The following is a 24,000-nucleotide window of genomic DNA, read 5'->3' as shown; positions in this document are numbered from 1 at the left end:
ATCGGAGAGTGACCTTGACGGTCACCGCCACACTCTCCTCTCCTCTGATGAGAAATCGGAGACTGACCTTGCCGGTCACCTCCTTCTCGTGGTTGTGGTATGACAACGTGGACAATCTCAACAGCAATGACTGCACCTCTAACCGCACACACTGGAACCTACATTAAACATTCAGAGACGCAAACATTGAAGCTATGATCCAGAGGAAATTACATGCGATTATTCACAACAAGAGTGAATGAACTTTGAAATTATCTTGAAAAAATATAATATTTGTTTACAAGAGTTACAATGGTTGAAACATGAGTTGATAAATAAGTTTGGGTTTTTCCTCTAAATTGACCAAGAGGTTTTTTGCCCTTCTTACACTGGTAACCATTTCATCTTTTTGCCTTGTTCAAACTTTAAAATCAAGGTTTTTTGGTGAATGGTTGTCAACTTTTAGACTATAAATAGTATATAATCATGTCATCTTTTTTACCTTGTTTCCTGTCATATTTCTGAAACAAGGGGTTTTGGTGCGTGATTTTGCACGTGGAAAGAAAATAATCTATTTTTTTGTTAAATATTTCACAATAAAATTAAAAAGAATTTTTTTTTTTTTTTTGCTCCACCTAGTGGAGAGATTATTTCCTTTCCACATGTATAGCATAGCTGAATGTTTACACTTTGTGTTTGGATTTTATATTTTATTTTTGTGTACCTGTTCAGGCACAAATGGGGGATTGTTGAGGAATTTACATCCAAACACCTTAAACCTTTGTCCTCTCACTCCTTTTGTAATACATCACCTCCCCCAAATATTCACATAGCTGTGCTAACATACAAAATGGCTTCCAGAAGGCCATCTGTCTACAACAGAATAACCATCCTTTGTCATCCTTTGTCCCCAATTGCCGCCCTTTTTCTCATGTCACATGTCTGTACTCTTGGCCACGCCTGCCATTTCATATGACGTACAATAGATTAGCCAATCACATCCTGGAAGCACCATACCTGTGTTTTGCTTGAATAAAAGTGAGCCCAAGAGGCTGAAGGCTTCACTTTGCTGAATAAACCACTCGTTGTTCAGGAAGTCCTTGCGCTCGTATGTTTTTCACAATAAACCAGACTTAACCTTTTGAGCGAATCTTGGTAAATCCTTTTGACCAGATCAGTTATTTTACGATCACAGGTCGCAGCAGTGGTTGAGTGGGAGTGTGGGTCGGGGTTCCAGAGGGTGGTTGAACAGAGGACCCTGACTAGTTCATGTCGCTGAAAAACATCTTCACGGCATGATGCTGCCACCACCATGCTTCACTGTAGGGATGGTATTGGCCAGGTGATGATTGGTGCCTGGTTCCCTCCAGACATGATGCTTGGCATTCAGATCAAAGAGTTCAGTTTCTTTCTTGTTTCTCATGGTCTAAGAATCCTTCAGTTGCCTTTTGGTAAACTCCAAACAGGCTGCCATGTGCCTTTTACTGAGAATAGGCTTCCGTCTGGCCACTCTACCATAAAGGCTGATTGGCGGAGTGTTGCAGAGATGGTTGTTCTTCTGGAAGGTGCTTTCAGACCCAGAAAGCCATCTGTATTTTCCCCCTTGGAACCCATGTAGATGGTGTTCAGACAGCGGGGTAGAAGCTCTCCTGCTCACAGAGGAGACAAGGGACTCCTCTGCTTTACAGTTGCTATATCAAGGCAGTTGCGAGAGAGAGAAAATAACTCATTCTTGGATTTCTGTCAATGGGAAAAAATATTTTTTCTAACAGATTTAGTGGTGAGAAAGTGCTAAGAGTGACCATCAGGTTCTTGGTCACCTTCCCAATTCTCCCGATTGCGCGTTTGGCCGGGCAGCCAGCTCTAGGAAGAGTCTTGGTGGTTCCAAACATCTATTTAAGAATGATGGAGGCCACTGTGTGGATGATGGTAATGGTAAATGGTAAATGGATTGCACTTATATAGCGCTTTTATCCAAAACGCTTTACAATGGCCTCTCATTCACCCATATATTCACGGCAGCTGCCGTGCAAGGTGCTAACCTGCTCATTGGGAGCAATTTGGGGTTCAGTGTCTTGCCCAAGGACACTTCGACATGTGGACAGGAGGAGGCGGGATTCGAACCGCCGATCCTACAATCATTGGACGACCGGCTCTACCACTGAGCCACAGCCGCCCCATGTCAAATGTCAGATGTCAAATGCTGACCCTGCGTTGGCAACGGGGGAGATGTTAACAACAACAACAATGGCGTGAGAGGACTGCGGCGACAGTAAGGGTACAGGCTAATGGCCATCAGGGCCAGACAGATTGATTCCTTTAGTCCAGGATTGCAACACTCATTGTTCACAGGCATGGCCCCCCTCCCTTCTGCTCACCGCTAGTCTGTTTCTATCTGCCCACGCAGAGAGAAAGCCCCTGATGGTAGCGTTTCACTCAGGGATACTGTCGTGTCTCTGTGAAGCACATAATACTCCACGTTACTCCGGTACTCTGTCTGACTCCTCGTTAGTGCCATCAGCTCTTCCATCTGTCTTATTTGCCAGGGATCTCACGTTGCCCATAATGATGGTTACTATCTCCTTGTCTTTGTTCATAGTTTCACCACTTGACATCCGGGACTCTGTGTCCGTAGCTCCTTCGGGATGTGCAGTCTCTCTCTGCGGAACACAACTTTCCTAGTGAAATTAGCTGTCAGCTTCCTGTGAACAATAATCTTCCTGTCCAAAGTACATAGGGAATAAGTCACCAATGTTGCACAAAAATAAAAATTAAAAAGTCACAAAAACACATTAACTATGAAAAACGAGCTGCTGCAGCTGGCTATGACTAGCAATGCGCCTTCTCATGTGACGCATATAAAACAACACATTCAATGTGCAATACAATATTTTTGTATCTAACTGAAAAAAGTCAAATTCATTTTGTAAAGATTGAATGTCAATTATTATTTCTATTCCACCGGTCAGTTGGAAGAAGTACAAGCAATGGGCCTCATTCACCTGTTCTGTTCTTAAATATCCTCCTAAGAACGTTTCTAAGGAAAGCTCCCGTCTGATTCATGACGTGTTCGTAAACCGCTTGATGAGTTCGCACCTGCCTTCTCTTAGTGGTGGTTTCTCAAATTGAAAATGCCTGAACGCGCACCCGAATTAGCATAGGTAACCTCCCCGGCAGCTCCATATAAGGACATGCCACCGCTGGCCCGTGTGCACACACGCTCTGAAACGAGTGAGAAAGATTTGAAGGATAAGCTAGTGATGATGTCAAAGTGTAAATCCATATATGATAGGGCGCCGGCCAAAAGAAGAAAAAACTTCAGCAGTGCTGAAGTGGAGGTACTGCTGGAGGAGGTCAACAATAGACGGGTGGTCATATTCAGTAGTGTCAGCAGTGGCTATAAAACAACACAAAAGAATGAAGCATGGGACGCGATCACCCGTGCAGTTAATATAGTATCAGGAGAAGGGCGCACAATTGCTGAAATAAAAAAGAAATTGGATGATGTGAAATCGGACAGCAAAAAACGCATTGCGAAACATAGGTACCCTACTTATCTGATCTTATCTACATAGTGTATATAAATGGTCCTTATTGTGTCATTTGTAAATTGAGTATTGGAGTTTATCTGTAATGACCATAACATTGCGGCAGCAACATTTCACTGTGACTGGACATTAGGCTGCATGTGATAAATAAAGGAATCGTGAATGTTTAATCTTGAGGAGAGATATGCAGGCCACTGGAGGGGGACCGGCATGCCCACCGTTGTCGGAGTTTGAGGTGACCGCAATCACCAATGTTTCATAGTCTACAGTACATTTCCGCACTCAAATGGCCTACTTGCGACTGCTATTCAGTGTTTGTATATTCTGTTCTTAGCTGAGAACAAATCCCAGATGAGAAACCATTGGTGAATGCCAGGATTTTCTTAGCAACGCCGTAAGTACAGTTTAAGAAGAAATGCTTCTTAAGAACTTCTGTACTTCGTTGGTGAATGAGGCCCAATGTTAACAAAAACTACTGGACAGAGCAGCTCTATTGGTCTGCATGGCGGGGGGCAGGTCTCACCATGTGGAGCTCTTTGGACTTAGAAGAGGGCGTGCTACTGGAAGAGGCTATGGATGCCGGACTCAGGGCTGCATCTTTCTTCAGCAGACGGTTCTTGTCCAATCCGTTCTCCCGAGGAGAGGGGGCTGGACTGGCTCTTGGAGAGACGGGATCCTATGGGGGGAAAGGGAAGTGATGAGAGAGAGAGAGAGAGAGCAGTCAGCGGCGGGATGTTAAATGAAACAACTTGGCGTTTAACAGACAGACAAGGTAGGCAGCCACATACATAGTCAAGAATTTAGTCAGGAAAAAGTTTTGTTCCTGCTCATGTTCTCTCACCTCATTGGACACGTCCACCACCAGGTTGTCATCAGTCTTCTCACCATCGCTGTCCTGAGATAGACGCAAGACACTCGGTCATGATTTAATAAGCACTTCACTGGCATCAGTATAATACCAATACGGGACAGTTTTAGACAGTGTAATACTTGACAAGAATACGCAAAAGTCTTCTTTGCGTAAAAGAAGAAAAAGGTACAGAATCATTAGAGCTGATTATTATTCAGTATTATAATATTACACAATTTTGCATACTGCAGCATAATATCATATGACTGAGCATGATGGCGCCAGTGTGTGGCGTGCCGTCTGTCACTGTCAGTTTTGTTTGTGCTGTTTCTGTCGCTTGTCATGATCCATGTTTGTGATCAAAGATCATGTAAATAACTTGACATCCATGTAGTTAAGTGAAGTATATGACTTTACAAGGACATTGATATTCAACTGCTGCGATTATTTTCCGTTATTTTTTAAGTTTTGAGCCATTTATTTGCTGATGATATATGTATCAGCCATACTAGATCACCTGGAATCTCTGCAAGAAAGTCTCTGCTCTTTGTTTTTCAACTACCTTATAACTTATCAAAGAAAATGGCCAAGAAACTTGCAGAAGACATGGAAGAGGTGAAAAAATCGCTGAACTTCATGACAGAGGAAGTAAAAGAGATGGCTAAAAAACAGACAGACCTACTGAAACTAATGGAAGAAGTGAAACAACTCAAGCTGGTGATCCAACAAAAGGATAAAAGGATGGAAGAGCTTGAAAGAAGAGTTGACGATTTTGAACTGTACTCCAGGATTGATGACCTTGATGAACTGCATTCACTGGAACAGCAAGTCATTGAATTCTTCAAAAGAAAGACATCCAAATGGACAGTAGAAATATAGCTGCTTGTCACACCTTACCCAAAAGACAAAATAACAGGCAAAATATCATCATCCAATTTGTAAGTAGAAAACATAAAGTTGAGGTATTAAAGCAGGCAAGAAAACTGAAGGGTACAGGGGTATATGTTAATGAGCATCTCACAAAGAGAAATACTGAGATTGCAAGACAAGCCAGAATACTGCGAAAGGGGGGTCAAATTCAGGACACCTGGACAAGAAACTGTAGAGTGATGATACGCTTGAACGGTACACCTGAACAGGCCAGAGTAATAACTGTCAGAGATGTTACAGAACTTGATCAATATAAATGAAAAGGTCAAATGGTACTAGGAAATACCTTTATTTTAGTTGTGGTGAAATGTTTGGGAGTGACAAATTTGGTGTAAGATATTGTATGAGCATACAGACTTTAAAGGAGTAGTAAAGGGAAAATGCATGTTTAGCCCTGTTTTAAGGTTACTTATGATCATATACAATGGTTCAGATCAAAACGTTGACAAAACTAGCACTTTTGAGAGTCTGATAATTGCTCTACCACCGTTTTGGTCTTACAATGGATGTGGATGGGCACCGTGAAAAATCATTCAAACATGTTAAACTCAATTTCAAAGACAAGAAACTCACCGAGGTGTTAATTGGCGTTCTGACATATAATTCGCCATAAAGTAAGATTCTAGTTCATCTGGAAAGGCTTTTTTAAATATTTAGCATAGAACTATTTAGTCGCAGCACATACGTGTGTAAACTTCCGCAAACTAGGTAGCCTAGCAACATAAACAATAACAATAGCTACCGTAAGTAGTTCCGCTTCCTGAATCCCCTCTGCGGATTGATCTACACATCTACAACGGTCGCTTCAATACAAGTCAATGGATTTCATAAAATGATGAATAAAACCCTACAGGATTCATACTTTGCTGCGAATTTGATGTCAGAACACCAACGGACCAATTACCCCTCGGTGAGCTTCTTGTCTTTGAAATCGAGAGTTTAACATGTTTTTGAATGATTTTTCAAGGTGCCCACCCACATCCATTGTATGACCTAAATGGTGGTAGAGCAATTATCAGACTTTTTGATCTGAACCATTGTATATGATCATAAGTAACCTTAAAACAGGGCTAAACATGCATTTTCCCTTTACTACTCCTTAAGTCCTTTGATTTTCAAGACCACAAACGTCATGAGTTAGAAAATGACATTGATCCAGAGATCCACTTTTACCAGAACAATAATATGAACTGTGACTATTACTCTGAAGATAAGTTCAATTCAAATAAAAGGGGAGGGGTTTTCAGTTATTCATTTCAATAGAAGAAGTTGTAGTATCCCGACCACCAGTCAGGAACGAGGTGGACTGTCATGTGCACAAAGGGCTGGAACATTAGGCCCAAGAGTCAGACATGAGAGACGAGAGGCCTACGGGGGCAGATCCGGCCCAAGCACCTGGGACAGGCCGGAAAGGTAGTAATAAATATTATAAGTGGATCCCTCTAAAAAACGGATGGATGGATGAATAATGAATGGTCCACACACACATTGAACTGACAAGGGCCCAGCTAGCTCTGGTGATAGGGAAACCACCCCCTCTCTAGCCAGGGTCTGGCGCTTATCAGAAGGAACAAAGGGATAGTGTTGGATAACTGCCTGAACTTTCCTGTATGAGATTGCGAATAATAGATGTTAAAAGGAAAAGGTGTAATCAAGCAAGTAACACTGTTTAGAGTGAATATCATTTGTTGGACATGTAATCACTTAAAGTAGAAGTAGACATTTATAAATCATGTATCTGTTCTTAGTCAAGATCAATTATGTAATCATGTATACGTGTGAGACAGTAATGACAATGTAATGATTGGAGAATGTATCCATGTATCAACTGTTTGAGTAGTTAATGCTTAAAGTAGGATATTTAATGAGATATTAATTAGACATTTATTCTGTGATGTCCTGCTTTGGGTGAGAGAGATAAGATGTTGAATGCAGGAATTGTTAACCTGTAGGGTACATCGTATGTTCACTAGAAATCAACGTGAATTGAAGGTATTTTGTAGGGGACTATATAGTGAATGAAATTAACTGTTCGAACACTACAAAAAAATGGCGGACGCACTATATAGGGAATATATACTTTTAAAAAGGAGAGTTGCAAATTGCGCAAATTACATCATTAGTGTAAAATAAACTTTATGAAAATTAATGATGAAAACAATGTTTTTGTATTCTATATAATACATCACGGGAATGTTGTGTTTTAAAATTGTATTGAGCAAAATAAAATATAGGGACTATCCATAGCGTAATATAATAAAATCTGTGAACAACAACAATATTTTCTTATGTAAAGGGGAAATTTGATGACATGGCTTTTCTGGCTGTCTGTATGTAGCTACTGTAGGATACCGACAGATATCCTGGGGAATTGATTAATCCAATGAGGCCTTCTAGACCCATAGTAGGGTAGACACAGGTCATTAATTAAGGTCTCCTTCTAGTTAGTGTCTCACAGCCGACTCGTGCTTCATGTATCATGGCTACATTAAAACAATATTGTGTTAAATTTATGGGTAGCGTATCCTGTCATGTAGGAAATGCCCATCAACATTTCCTATATCTGACAGGACGCGCTACCCATGAATTGAACATAACATAATGGGTGGTAGGTCATCCTGAGGTAGGCTATATACTGTATGCCAACTTTTCAGAACACCAACTGAACAAAATCAGTCACCCATTTAGCTATCATCATTATCATTTTTTTTCTGGGCTTTCAATAAGTCCCAGACTAGGCTTATATGTCCCAATAAATGCTCTTTATATTATATTTCGTAGACTATAGTGTATGAATTGGAACTATCACAAGGTCTCGCCTTGACTCTTAAATAGATTAGCAGATGCGCTTTAGTAGCTTTCTTTTTGTTAATATTAGATTTGGCTTAAATCTAAATGATTGTAGTGTCCCGGCCACGGGGTGTGTCCCCGCAGGCAGAGCGCGTCACAGCCGGGCACAACGGCACGCGCCCGGAGGGAGCTGCAGCAACGCACCTGCCGGCTCCCTAGTAGCTACGGTGTCTTTGAGACTTCTCCCGCTAACCTAGGTGTTACTGATCGCTCGTGTTTTTCTGTTGTGTCCCATCGTCAACCCTAACAATGATTATGAGAACGCTTGAAAACGTCATGAACAAGGGACATCTCCACTAACGATGATGTACCTTACGATGTATCTTAAGACGCCCACTAAGGGATATTCTGGGAAATATTCGTAGGAAAAACTGTCCCTTCGCCAAGGTATACCTTAAGAAGCGTTGTAGATCGCCAAGGTATATCGTAACTGGGAAACTAGGCCCAGATCTCTCTGGCAGAGGCCTGCATTCTGTCCCCAGAGTTAAAACAAGACATGGAGAAGCAGCGTTCAGTTTTTATGCACCACATATCTGGAACAAACTTCCAGAAAACTGCAGGTCTGTTGCAACTCTGTTTTTAAATCGAGACTGAAGACTTTTCTTTTTGCCTCTGCTTTTTATTAAATCAAATAATTATTCATTCATACACTGCACTGTAACTTTTATTCCTGTATGTTATTTTTTCTGCATTTTGTTTTTAATGTCCCTTTTTACATTTCGTTTTATATGACCTTTTATGTGTTCCTTGCACTTTGTCTTGATGCTTTTAATGTCTCATGTAAAGCACTTTGAATTGCCTTGTTGCTGAAATGTCCTATACAAATAAACTTGCCTTGCCTTGCCTTACCCAACTGTCAATGAGTTAACAATAACTCCTATGCTACCTCTTCTCTGGCCAGTGACTTACAACATTCTTCAAACCAATGTAGTAGGCCTATCTCAAGAGCACAAGCTTCTCAAACTTTGATCTGATAGCCTACAGTATACAGCATGTTAACAAACATTTTGTTTTCAATATTTTGACTGGGATTTTTAAATGGGGGAAATGAACACATACAGCTAAAAAGTACAGGTTTTAAGCTTAATTTTGATGTATATGCCTAGAAGATGAGAGCTCTCTACATATAGATTACACCTTACCTGCATATTTTGTCCTTGATCTCGAGGAGGGAAAAATAGCTCACGTTGTCAGAACCATAGCCAGAACTGTCATCCATTTATGCTAGGGATTGTTGATGCATGCGCACAGGTGACGTTGACGTTAGATCATAAACAGGAAATGTAGGCTGTTTGTCCATTGCGCAAAAGTAACGAATCCATTTACATTTCAGTAACTGTAACTGCATTATTTAAATTTGAAAAGTAATTAGTTACATTACTAGTCACCACCAAAAGTAATGGAGTTACAGTAACACTTTACTTTGTAAGTAGCTCCCAACACTGGTGATCAGTTGGTCACACTTGACCAGGACCCATCTCAAAACTAACCTCAACATGGAAAGCAACCAAAACCCCTAATACATAAACCGATATGAACATAACCAACTTACATCTGAAACGATATGAACATCAAATAAACCTACAGCTGAAAATGCAGCATATTTGAACTGATATAGCAGCAAGGTCTTACGTAGTGTGTGGAGGCTGTCTCCTTGTCATCTGTCTTCTGCTTCTTGCTGTCTGAGACGTCAGCAGAGCTCCTGTGCTTCTCTCCAGACCGGAGGCTGGCCGACGGAGACAGGGAGGAGCTCTGACAGAGAGAGAGAGAGAATTACTCCACACAGTGTGTGTGTGTGTGTGTATATATATATATATATACTATATTGCCAAAAGTATTCACTCATCTGCTTTTACACGCATATGAACTTAAGTAACATCCGATTCTTTTCTTAATCCATAGGGTTTAATATGACGTCAGCCCACCCTTTGCAGCTATAACAGCTTCAACTCTTCTGGGAAATCTTTCCACAAGGTTTTGGAGTGTGTTTATGTGAATTTTTGACCATTCTTCCAGAAGCGCATTTGTGAGGTCAGACACTGATGTTGGAGGAGAAGGCCTGGCTCGCAGTCTCCGCCCTAATTCATCCCAAAGGTGTTCTATCGGGTTGAGGTCAGGACTCAACAGTGCAGGCCAGTCAAGTTCTTCCACACCAAACTAGCTCATCCATGTCTTTATGGACCTTGCTTTGTGCACTGGTGCGCAGTCATGTTGGAACATCCCCAGGAAACTGGTGTTTGGTGCATTCATTCTCCAAACAGTGTAGCCTACATTGATGTAGGCCCATTTATTGCACGTTGATAAGTCCTTTTTATAATATCATCTATAGTCTCTCTTTTTTTGTATGTTTTTTGTGTGTTTTTTTTGTATCTGATGTATATAGGCTATTCATATGTCATTGTGATGTATTTATATATTTGCAGCCTCTAACTGCACCTTTTAGCCTAACTGACTGGCAGATTATGTCAAATGTGATGTCACATGCTCTCAGCCTATATATAGCCTACCTGCTACCCGTCATTTAAAGCTTTGAAGTTGCCTGATGAAGACCTAAGGGTCGAAACGTTGCATTTTTTCAATAAAGTGAACTGGGAGATTATTGTTATTATTACCTTGTTCTCAAACACATTTTTCTCAATCTGGATGTAATTTAATTATTACTAACATATATCAGTATCTATCTCAGTAACTGATGTCGGGTCAAGACGTGGTGTCTGTTAAGTCAAATGCATAAAATAACCGTAGTGCTCACAATGGCATTTTGTTTCTGGAATGCATTCAACTGGGATGTGACCCCAGAAGTAAATTTGAAGACGGGGCACCAGCTAGTGTAGCTGAGCGCAGTATGGCTTCATCACGATACGAAGAAAAAATAAGTTTGATCGGCAGTGTGGATCCATACAAAATTGACAGTCGCCATGAGTAACGATCACTCATTATTGCCAATTATATCTGGACATTAACTATCTTGTGCATATAGAGCTTGCAGAGCGGCAGGTTTGACAGTCTTGTACTAGAAGAGATTGCCTGCCTCACGTTCTGCCTGCCTCACGTTCTCCCCTCTACTATGGTGGAGAGGAAAAATTCCTTGGACATGAGTTTATTCAGGCTATGCATCTTTGAGCTAGGTTACTACCACCACCAGCTAGGTTAGCTAGCTAGATAAACGGATACACTTTACAATAAGGGTACAGTAATAAGCATTAGTTAATGCATTATTAAGCATTAAGTAACAGTTAACTAATGTCTCTATTAACCATGTACTAATGTTATTTATGTTATCTAAGGTTAACTCGCCTAACCCTAACCTTAACTAAGGTATTAATTAACATTAGTAACCTAACCTAACCCTAAATAAGCATTAGTTAACAGTTAACTAATGTTTTTTGTGACCCTTATTGTAAAGTGTGACCAGATAAACCAGTCACTGTAGATAATAATAATAATAATAATAATATTATAATAATTTTATTTCAGCCTGGTCTCACCCGGCAGACATCAGAATTCGACGTTTGTCCATCACCTCCAAACGTCATTTCTAGACGGCATCATACAGTTATAAACATCGGCAGACGACGTGGGATAGGCCTAAGTTTTTGATTGGTTGTTCTCAGAGTTTTGTGGTTGGTTGTTCACATTAGAACACATGATGGAAGAGGGGTATAAATTTGCGAGCGCTTATGAGGGTAAGTTGGGTGGGTCAAACAACTTTGGTGAGACAACACCGAGTGCAAAACTAGCTGGCGAAACTACCAAACAACAACAATGTTTTACAAGCAAATAGCAAACAACACTACTAGCTAGCCAACTAGCTCACATTCTTACTGTCATTATTATTAGCTAGCATTAGCTACTGTTCTTATAGCTCGTGTTCTAACGTGGACACAGGGTCCAGGCAAATGTATGAAACTGGACCCAGGAGTGGAGCTACTCGGACGGCGCTTAGTGGGCGCACTCCACATATCGCAATACCCCTGCACAGAAGGGCACGCAGGGGAATTGCTCAATGCTCGTTGCCCGAGCGCCTCCACACATATACGTTATTTGCATCATTTGTATGATGCCGTCTAGAAATGACGTTTGGAGTTGTATGATGCCGTCTAGAAATTACATTTGGAGGCAATGGACAAATGTCGAATTCTGCCGTCTGCCGGGTGATACCAGGTTGTTTTATTTATATAGCACTTTAAAATGCAGGACAAATCTCAAGGTGCTTCACAGAGTGCAGTAAAAAAAACCAAAAAAAAACCCATAAAGGACAATAACTGGCTAAAATAATTTAACATAAATAAAACTAGGATTAATGACAAATATTACATATGAAAATAAAATAAATCTAACAATAATAATAATAATAGCAATAATAATAATCTAGTAGAAGGCGGCACGTAACAGGTGCGTTTTTAGACGATTTAAATACAGTGATGGATTCTGAGGCCCGGATGTTTCCTGGGAGCTGGTTCCACAGGCGTGGCCCAAGGGTGGAGAAGGCACGGTCACCCATTGTTGCCAGCTTGGTGCAGGGGACAGCTAGCATGTTCAGTTCGCTGTCTTGACCAGAGGGACCTAGATGGGGGCTTGGGAGAAATGAGTTCTTGGAGGTAGGTGGGACCAGTGTGGTTGATAGCTTTTAATACCAGGAGGAGGAGCTTGAAGGTGATGCGTTGGTTGATGGGAAGGACGGGGGTGATGTGTACTGATTTTCGGGTTTTGGTGAGAACCCGGGCAGCACTGTTTTGGACATATTGCAATCGCTGGATGGTTTTGGTGGGGAGTCCTGCAAGCAGGGAGTTGCAATAGTCAATACGGGAGGTGACGAAAGTATGGACAAGTTTTTCAGCATCACGCAGGGAGAGTATGGGTCTTAACTTTGAAATGTTTCTCAGGTGGTAAAATGACGTCTGGCAGAAAGCTTTGACATGTGAGTCAAATGACAACGTTTGGTCAAGTTTGACACCCAGGCTGGTAACCAGTGAGGAGAGGGGATGGTGTGACCGTTGATGGTGATATGGGAGATGCCAGCCTGTTTGGTTTGATGGGGAGTCCCGATCAGGATGGCTTCTGTCTTGCTTCCATTGAGTTGGACAGAATTGTCGTTCATCCAATGGTGGATGTCAGCAAGACAGTTGGTAGCCTGGGTGATAGCCAGATGTTTGTCATGGGAGGTTTGGAGGTAGATTTGAGTGTCTCAGCATAGGAGTGGAAGTTGATGTTACGGCTTCTGAGTATCTTTCCAAGGGGGAGCATGTAAACCAGGAAGAGCAGAGGCCCCAAGACTGCCCCCTGTGGAACACCAGAGGTAACACTCCTGACGCTGGAGGTGAGTCCGCCCAGAGAAACATACTTGTCTTCCCGAGAGGTAGGACTAGAAGAAGTCGAGGGCGGTGCCCCTGACTCCTACCTCCTGGACAGAGCCGGCCTTAACCATCTGGGGGCCCGTTTCAAGAGCAATTATAAGAAGAAAAAAATGTATAAAATAAAAGACCCATATTCAATGACCATTGACCCATATTTACAACAGTGTGATGTATTTTAATTAAGGCATGCTTTGTTATTGGGTCAGTGACAAATAAGGGTGGGAAAGATGAAAAAAAGAAAGTGTGAAAGAAAAAAAATACTGTTTTAAAAGCATGCATCAGGTGTGTTAATATGTGGATTTTGTATTTATTTTGGTTTTATGTCATTTGAAATTACATTTGCACTTTTTTTTTTCAAAAAGTAAGACCAAATGCGCCTGAAAATGTCAAGTGGTGTAACCAGAGAAAAGTGGTAAATATTCAATATTTTATCAACCTAGAGTGTATGTAGGTGTACTCATAATAATAATCAATTGCAACATGTTACCTAAGAATAGATTTGATCAGGGTGATCTGAAATTGTAATATTTCACCAGTTTTGAAACATCGAGCGGGTCATATGGTATGCTTAAAACACCTTGGTTTTTGTTATAATCTATGGAAATGTATGTCAAAAAGGCTCAAAACATGTTGTTACACTACAGTAGAATATAATGCTTGGATAGGAATAGGAATACAATTAATATTCCTGTATAATTTCATATTTTCATGAACAAACATTGGTTACACCATTTGACATAACCCAGTGTCAATTGGTGTAACTATCCACATTTACCACATTTATTATATTGTTTTAATGAAGAAATGGCAGACAAGTATCTGACTTATTGGGCAGGCCATCTCTGAGTTTCAACACAACATAGAATGTCTGGCCAAATAACATGTAGGCTATGATGTAAATTACAATTCCCCTTTTCTCGAAAGAATACTTGGAAAATAAATAAAACTGACTAATACACTAAACATTTCTTCTTAAGATGGCTAGTTGTCCTTGTGCTGCATCATAAAATATTGGTCCTTGCCTAAAAAAGTATCAAACAGAAAGACATAATAGGAATCATATTTGAGTCACATGGTGTACCTGGTTACACCATTTGACATTTACCTTAAAAATCAAATTTGTCAGGCATTTACATGGACACCCATGAAAGCTAGCTAGTTGACCTAGCTACTTTCAAACATACTTTTTAAAGTAAATACTTGTTTTTATGATAAAGATCAAAAATCAATGTTTTTCACTGGTTACACCATTTTCCACTGATTACACCATTTGACAAGTGTCTGGCAAGAAATGGAAACAAACTTGATCTTTAATAAATGCAAGTACAGGTCCAGGGCAGGCTTACAGTAGTGATGCATCTTGCACCTAAAACAGAATAAAGTACAAATGTAGGCTATTCAAGATAAAATAAAAGTAAGGAAAAAAGATTTGCACTCACTGTTAAAATATATTAAAATGTATAGAAACCGGTTTGAATTTGTATGATGAAAATGTTAGTTATGGAATAGTCTTGCAACATTTAGAGACTGACTTGTGAGTCTAGTTATGGAAATGAAAAATTACATTTTCAGAAATATTGCACCTTCCTATAATTAGTAGTACTTGAAGTTGACATTGAAGTGGCCCTCCTATGAGTTGACCATACCAGCAGTGGCCCCAAGCCAAGAGGTTGAGACCCCTGCACTACAGCCTCCGTAGTAAATCAATGAAAATAGGGTATTTTTAGCATTAGGTCTTCCAGTACCTTACCACTCGATAGGGGCGCTGTCTGATATTAGACCACATTTTGACGAGAGATTATTTCCGCTCGACGGGGTCTATAGACCCTTTTCTGTGCAACGTCATCATCCTGTTCCGAAATTGCGCATGCATCACTGTAATGACATCTGCCAATAGAATCGATGCATTTGATTAATGCACCTGGTGGCAACAAGTGTTGCGCATCCATAGTTCATTCTTTTGTTGGCGCACATTTAATTGTTTACCAACGGTAAAAGGGTCTATATTTGGGCTGTATTTCAAACCGAAGGGCTCATCCCTAAGCCCTACACCCTACGGAGTGTCTACTCTTCATAGTGTGCACTGTTAAGGGTATAGTAGAGTGTCAAATAACGCTCGTTTGGAATGCCCTTCAAAGTCATTTCTGGGCTGTTCAGGGATGTCGCATGTGTCAACAGCCTGTCACAAGCTATATGGCTAACCATAACCATTGTTAATGCTGTAAATCCTATCTTAACAGAAGCTAAGCTTTCGGAGCGGGAAAGTGATGTGTCCTGATCCCAAACTATTAAGCCTAAAACGGCGGGGTCATCAGAGAATTTCACGAAGTAAATTAATGTGCTTCACCTGTTTAAGCAGCTGAGTTTGACACAGCTGTAGGTGATTGGCTATTGCTAGTTTTGCGTCCGATTCCCGATGTCCCATTCATATCTCAGCCAAACACAATATTACGATAATTGCTATCTGCTTTGCTGCGAGTTTGAGTTCGTCTCCGTTCCTGCACGAGAAACAGATTTTATGGAAGCTGCTGTCGTGAGCTAACTGGCTATGATGGTCTTATTGTGCAGCTTCACAGCCTGCTAGCATTAGTCCTAGCACTAAGGTTGACAAAACCACACTTGCACATCATTAGAATTCCAACCATTTATATGGGATTTATCATTCAACTAAACATGGAACCTGAATACTACCTGATATTTCAACCTGCTCCCATCAGTGATCGGATTGTTACATGATTTTGGGCGCATCTGCTTGCGTCCATGAATATCCGATGCAATGACGTTCCAGTGTCCGAAAACTGTTAAATCATTCCCTAAAGCATAGCCTATGTAGTTGACTCGGCCTATGGTTAACACTACAGTACAATACATTTAGCTACATTTCAATCGATCGCGTCTACAAACCATCTCTGCTACGCTTCCTTAAAAGTGATAGCAAAAAAGAGGAAGTGTTTTGCTACAGTAACTCTGGTTCTTGTCGAGGGGCAAAATCTCCTAAGTCCCAGTAGCAGCTTCAATAATGTGTTGCCTTCGTCTTGCTTATTGACTATGTCAGCTACACAATATACAATACGATGTACAATATACACAATATAATACAAATATTATAGCCAACCAGTGAACTAGTCACACAGTTACTGCCAGTGGAATTGAGTTTGCTGCTCAACGACGCCTCCTGGCGGCTATTGTGCTACACGGAACAAGGAGGCGGTCTGGAGTGGTCCGAACGGAACTCTAAAACTGTGTCGCCGCTGTCGTTGCTGCTCTCCGCTCAACATGCGGCGCAAACGGTTCTCATGACTGTATATGCTCTGCATCATTGAAATGAGGTCCCTGTTTCCAAGTTTAGGGGTCTGGATCTAAAAGAATGAATTAAACAGTGGTGTCTGGTGGACCCAGGTATGCCAGATCCAGCGGAGCGGGTGAATTTTTTGCATGCCCTGATGGAAGGTTTCTAGGCAACAGAACGGCCCTGATTAACCTGATTAAATCAAGAGCGGACAGCGCAACAGGTGTAATTGATTACATTGATTAATATTCCCTTCTATTTATTGTGTCACAGTATTCTGATAGACATTTTCTACCTGACAGGATGCACTATATGAATTAAGCACAATATAATGGGTAGGTCATCCTGAGGAGGTAGGCCAACTTTTCAGAACGCCTTTAGAGAGCATGGCACGTGCCTTGCTGTACTGTCCGACATGCAGACGACTGAAGTTGGTCCTGACTAAATGGCTATGCGTACCGTTGGTTCCTTCACAGGAACACAATGGGTTGTAATGCAGCCATTATGTATACCTGAAGCACGATCATTTTTGAGTTGGCTTTGACAAACTAAATAGAAGGGAATATTAATTAATGTAATCAATTACACCTATGTCTACCCTGCTCTTCCTGCTTCCACTTCGGCACTCCACTATACCGCAACGCTGTCATGTTTTACCGAAGGAGAAGACGTGAAGAAGACGGTAGTTCAGTGGCTTAAGCAGTTAGCTTATGTTACGATAATTGCTGTAGCTGTTTTGCTGCTAATGTGAGTTTGAGTTTGTCTCTGTTCCTGCCCGAGAAACAGAAATTGAACCAACAGCATCAGCTACAGGAATAATCGTTGTGTCGTTAGCTAACTGCTTTTTAGTCACGTTAATATTATGGAAGCTGCTGTTGTGAGCTGCTAACCGGCTATCACAGTCTTATTGTGCATCTTCATAGCTTGCTATTAGCATACAGCACTAAAGTTGACCAAACCACCTTTGCACATCATTAGAATTTCAACCATTTATTTGGGATTTATCATTCAACTAAACATGGAACCTGAATACTACCTGATATTTCAACCTGCTGCCATCAGTGATCGGGTTGTTTACTGGGCGCATCTGCTTGCTTGCGTCCATGAATATCCGACGCAATGACGTTCCATGTCCAAAAACTGTTTAATCATTCCCTATGTAGTTCACTATACGAATAACACTACATATGGAATAGGGAGTGAGTGAACCATTTCGAACACATCCGTTAGCTAGCTTACTCGTCCTGATGCCATGTTCCATATGAGAACACTCAGCTAGCTAGCTAGCTAGCCTACTGTATTAAACCTCTACTTGTCCCGAAACCTTGTTCCATATGAGTTAACAGATATAGACCCGACGTCAGTTACAGTATAGGCTGTGTTCGTAATAATTAAATTACAACAAGACGGGGAACAATGAGTTTGAGAACAAGGTAAGCTCATCTAATGTGCCTGATGAGGCTACAGCAATGGGTCAATGAGTAGTATTACTTCTTCCTCTATGGGCATGCGAGCGGTGGTGCGGAATGCCGCAGACGGTGTGTTGAGATCCTGCAGGTAAGGTTCCCCCAAGGTACTCCCAAGTTCCCCCATCTGTAGGTACTATTCTTCCGTGCCGCATGTGAGCGATTTTGGGGTTCCGAGTCTTGCTCAAAGACACTTCAGCACACTCGGGGAACTGGGATCGAATCGGGGACCTTGCGATGCCCGGCCTGCCGCTCTACCTCCTGAGCTATGTGCTGCCCCTCACGTTGTGGTTTAAATCTAGGTTTCAAAAGTAAACTTATTGCAAATTCACCCACCTGCTGTAGCTTATTGTAAAACAACACAGACGCAAGACCAATGACGATCTCAAATACTTGAGGGGGATTGGAGATGTGATTCCTCCTCGCCCCACCTGACGGACAGTGAGAGCGCAGGAATAAGAAGGCGACCTTTAGCTCGACCTTTACACTAACTCACGCCACGACCTTTCAATGACCTTTAGCGTGCTGCAAGTGTTGATGACTAGAAAGCTGTGTGTGTGGTGTGTGAGAGAGAAAGAGAGAGAAAGGGAGAGTTAGAGAGACTGAGTAGGTGAGCAAATGTGTGTGTGTAGGTGTGTGTGTGTTCGCGTGCGTGTCTCCTGTCTCTCTTGCTCCAGACATCAATTAATTTAATTAGCCTGTAAATGAGTCTTTCAACATCAAGCTAGATTAATTTAACTGCAGAGAGACAAGGAAGCAAATGTGCATTGCAAAGCTATGAGTAAGTGTATGTCCTAATTGGACTGTAGAAAGCTAATTCAAGGTGCAGCTGTCAATGATGTATGTGTGTGCTGCTGCAAATGGATCCTTTATCGAGAGAGTTTCAGAATATAAATATCTGGGCATTTGGCTCGATGATAAATTAACATTCAAATTTCATATTGATAATCTTGTGACCAAACTACGGCAGAAAATTGGCTTCTTACATAGGAACAGAACTAGCTTTCCAATGCTTTGTAGAAAGAGGATTATCGAAGCAGTCTTTTTATCTGTCCTGGACTATGGTGATGTAGTCTATAGACATGCCTCTGCTTCTACTCTCAGATCTTTAGACACTGTCTACCACTCAGCTCTTAGATTCATTACAGGAGATAGCTATAACACGCATCATTGCTCCCTGTATGAAAAGGTTGGCTGGCCGTCCCTTTCTATGAGACGTGAGAAACATTGGTTTTTATTTATTTTTAAAGCTCTTATTGGTAAGCAACCACCTTATATTACTTTTATGCTGGATTGGAACTCTGGGTCTTATCTAACCCGTTCCAGTGAGGTGCTCCTGCTCAAGGTTCCCAGAGCTCGTTCCAACCTAGGAATGACTGCTTTTACTGTCAGTGCTCCAAACTCCTGGAATGCCCTCCAAAGCACTTTTAAAATGGCTACCCTCCCTTCGTTTGGTCATTTTAGAACTATGGTTTCTGAATTTTGCACATCTTACTGTAATTGTTTTTAGCTGTATTTCTTGTTCTGTTCTTATTTATTTTAACTTATTTTACTCTATTTTCATGTTGTGCTTTTAGTGTTATTATTGCCTTACCTCTGTTTTATTCATGTTTTATTTTTGTACTATTTTATCTCTTTCACTCGTCGTCACTGTAAATGAGGGCAACCTCAGTGTCCTTCGAGTTTAAATAAAGGTTATTGATTGTGTGTATGTGTACATACGTGTGAATGTGTACACACATGTGAATGAAATTGTGTGTGTGTGTGTGTGTGTGTGTGTGACATTTTATACCATAGCACCAAAAAAGAACAACAGAAAAACACAACAACAAAACTTTGATGCAAACACACAATTATATACAGGATATAAACTATGATGTATATATTTATACAGATGGGGTACAGGTGATGTTCCTTTATATATTTATACAGAGGAGATAATGGCAATGTTCCTATATATATATATATACATATATATATAAAATTATGTTTGTCTATATATTTCTTCTTGGTTGTGTTCCCACCATACTTGGCAACCTTAAGACCTCAGAAATAGGGAGCATTTCAAAACCAAATTCTGATTTTTTTTAATTTTTTTTTAAAGCACACAGCAACATGATTTATATTGTTCAATAATTTTATTTCATGAGGGTTTGAACTGAAATTGAATGGGAAATATCTGTATAAATTAGTTTATATCAGTATCATATTAGTCGTATCAGTATCAAATATATCAGTATCAGATCATATCAGTATCATATATATTAGTATATCAGTATCATATACATTCATTTCAAATAAGAGTTATAAGAGTTTACTTTTTACCCGGCTACACCATGGAGTCTAGGTACATGCCTCTGCCCTCTGTGGCCATCTACATGCTTATTGTAGTTGTAAGTGCAATGCCTTGCTGCCTGTGGCACCATCCTTGATGGAGCATATGTGTGGGCTGGACCTGTGAAGTTAAGTTTACAGGAAAGGAGTGAGCAGAGAGTAGAGTTGTCCATTCTTGTAAATGTAAACTCTACTTTCCACTGAGGCTGCAATTTACATGAGTATTTTTATTTCTTTGAAGAGCTCATTGTCTCTTCTGTCAGTCAAGAGACGGTAGACGCTAGATCCTCAGGGAGAAAGTCCTGTAGCTCACGCACGAACTACACAGCTACCATGGAAACCAAACAACGGTGTAGCTGTATTGAAGTCCGAGTGGAAACAGTAAAATTTGGAGCGTTATGTTAGAATGAAACAGGTCGTGACTCGTGAGTAAATCTGATTGTCAGAAATCAGGAGAAATGCGGGAGAAATATGACTCCGGGAGAAAACCGGGAGAGGGCACTGAACATCGGGAGTCTCCCGCAAAAATCGGGAGGGTTGGCAAGTATGGTTCCCACTGTGTTGTGTGTGATCTCCTTCTGTTGAGTTTTGAGATGCTTGAAATAATGTTGATAGTCTTATTGCTGGTCTTTTGTGTGCATCATGTTCTGTTTAAGAACATGGTTTAACTGTGAGTGGGTTCCATTAGCTAGTAGAGCATTGTTGCATAGACACACTCCATACTCCATTACAGACTCCATACTGTAATACTCACCACTTAACTATACTGTAATGATCAACACTAAACTATACTGTAATGATCAACACTTAACTATACTGTAATGCTCAACACTTAACTATACTGTAATGCTCAACACATAACTACAGTATACTGTAATGCTCATGTTATGTTCCCATTGTGGACCTGTGTGTGGCGCTGTTCCCCTTTTTGGCCGGTGTGGCCCTGTTTTTGCTTGTGGCTGTAAGCCAGCGCACCTAGTATAGTGTTTGTCCGGTTATCACTCCCTCCCTTCCTTACTCCGTCACTCCGGACAATGTTGGACTGCATTTCTCTGTTGAGAGGCAGTAGTCCCAGCACACCAAAATCAAGAAGGACACCAAAATCTACTGTACAAGTAGAGTAGTGGTGAGAGCATTGCACTCTGGGGTTCAAGATCCGGTGGGGATGACTTTATGGGACTATACCCCAAACCTCCTCATGTTCATTCTTTCACTCCAACCTGTAACCCTTGCCTTATAAGTCAGATCCTGTCCCAACCCCAACCCTTATTCTAACCCCAACTCACACTAGGGACTGGAAGAAGGACACCAAAACCAACCCGCCGAGCTCCACTGCACAAGTAGAGTAGTGGTCAGAGCATTGGACTCCCACCCGGGAGACCGGGGTTCAAGACCCGGTGGGGATGACTTTATGTTATCATCAGGGTAACTGCTTTAGCCACTGACCGCTACCAATAATGTTATGGAAGCTGCTGCTAGTTGTTGTGAGCTCATGAGCTAACTGGCTATCCCACTCTTATTGTGCTGGATTAGCATTAGAAGCATTGGAACTGATGTGTTCAGGCGACAAGTCCTATCTTAATTTATCAGACATTATTTAATGTCATTTCAATTCACAGCTATTTCAGTGGCATGACTAGCTTCTGTCCTACCAGTCCTGAACAGAAACAAGCCAGCCACGCACAAGCCAGGCCGCCCTGGCCTGGTTCTCTCTCTCCCAGGTAAGCCACCAGGTGTGGGTAATTCTCCTGATGGTTCCATGGAGCTATAAGAGCTGGCTGGTGCCATTGAGTGCTCTCTTCCTCGCCTTCCAGCAGCTCATTTTGTTACTTTGCTATTTTGTTATTTTCTGTGCATTCTCATTACACAGTTCATACTGCACTGCACATAGACAGATGCCATTTATAATGATAACTATTAGCTTAGATTTCTGTTATTGATCAAATATTATTATTGTTCTCCATGTGCGGTCTCCCTTTTTGCTACCTTGTCTTGAGCCAGGCAATTGTAACACTCACCACATAACTACACACTGTAATGATCACCACATAACTACACACTGTAATGATCACCACATAACTACACGCTGTAATGATCACCACATAACTACACACTGTAATGATCACCACATAACTACACACTGTAATGATCACCACATAACTACACGCTGTAATGATCACCACATAACTACACACTGTAATGATCACCACATAACTACATACTGTAATGATCACCACATAACTACACACTGTAATGATCACAACATAACTACACACTGTAATGATCACAACATAACTACACACTGTAATGATCACCACAAAACTACACACTGTAATGATCACCACATAACTACACACTGTAATGATCACCACATAACTACATACTGTAATGATCACCACAAAACAACACACTGTAATGATCACCACAAAACTACACACTGTAATGATCACCACAAAACTACACACTGTAATGATCACCACATAACTACACACTGTAATGCTCACCACAAAACTACACACTGTAATGATCACCACATAACTACACGCTGTAATGATCACCACATAACTACACACTGTAATGCACCAGTGTAATGTCCCCAGTGTACACTGACATCTTCAACACCTCACTAGAGACATGCCATGTACCAGCCTGCTTCAAGACCTCCACCATCATCCCCGTCCCCAAGAAAGCCAGGATCACTGGTTTCAATGACGCCCTGTCCTCTGTAGCAATGAAGGTTTTTGAGCGCCTTGTTCTGCGGCATCTCAGATCCATCACAGGCTCTCCTGGACCCTCTGCAGTTCGCCTACAGAGCCAACAGGTCAGTGGACGACACAGTTAACATGGCCCTCCATTTCATTCTCCAGCACCTGGAGTCCGCAGGCACCTACGCCAGGATCCTGTTTGTGGACTTCAGCTCTGCTTTCAACACCATCCTCCCACCCACTCTGGAGGGCGGACTCTCCTAGATGCACGTGCCGGACTCTACCTGCAGGTGGATCACAGACTTCCTGTCTGACAGGAAGCAGCATGTGAAGCTGGGCAAGCACGTCTCAGACTCCAGGTCCATCAGCATCGGCTCCCCCCAAGGCTGTGTTCTTTCCCCTCTACTCTTCTCCCTGTACACGAATAGCTGCAATTTGGGCATTGTCTTAACTAATAACTACTAACTAGTTACTTAAAAATAGATGTCGTATGACTGTGACGTCAGGATCCAAATAGCCAATCCAGCCAAAGGAAGTTGATCGCCCTTACCCAGCCCTTACCAAGGAGCTTGGGGCGTGTCCGAATGTCCATACTACATACTATATAGTACATACTGCAACTCGCCTACTAAATGCTATTTAGTACATACTACACCACAAAAAGATGTTTAGTATGCAAGATAAATGTAGCA

The 24,000-nt window shown here is 41.3% G+C and overlaps 1 protein-coding gene across 10 annotated transcripts in view; it reads right to left on the bottom strand.

Moving 5' to 3' along the window:
* LOC311324654 (transducin-like enhancer protein 4) overlaps window positions 1-24,000 on the bottom strand; it is a gene marked incomplete at both ends in the record, with an annotated part of 135,118 nt that overhangs the window by 36,186 nt on the left and 74,932 nt on the right. For 7 of the 10 annotated variants that reach the window (XM_084457177.1, XM_084457179.1, XM_084457182.1 and 4 more), the window contains 3 exons: window positions 4,051-4,203; window positions 4,369-4,422; window positions 9,790-9,909. In XM_084457177.1, the coding sequence (XP_084313303.1) occupies window positions 4,051-4,203; window positions 4,369-4,422; window positions 9,790-9,909 (327 nt within the window). The remainder of the gene's footprint in view (window positions 1-4,050; window positions 4,204-4,368; window positions 4,423-9,789; window positions 9,910-24,000) is intronic. The other 3 variants (XM_084457184.1, XM_084457186.1, XM_084457185.1) reach the window with 2 other exon arrangements.

Source organism: Borostomias antarcticus (genome assembly GCF_949987555.1).
Source record: "Borostomias antarcticus genome assembly, chromosome: 23".
Classification (NCBI taxonomy): Eukaryota; Metazoa; Chordata; class Actinopteri; order Stomiiformes; family Stomiidae; genus Borostomias; species Borostomias antarcticus.
The sequence above is the reverse complement of the archived record's forward strand: the minus strand, read 5'-3'. Positions and strand labels throughout refer to the sequence as shown.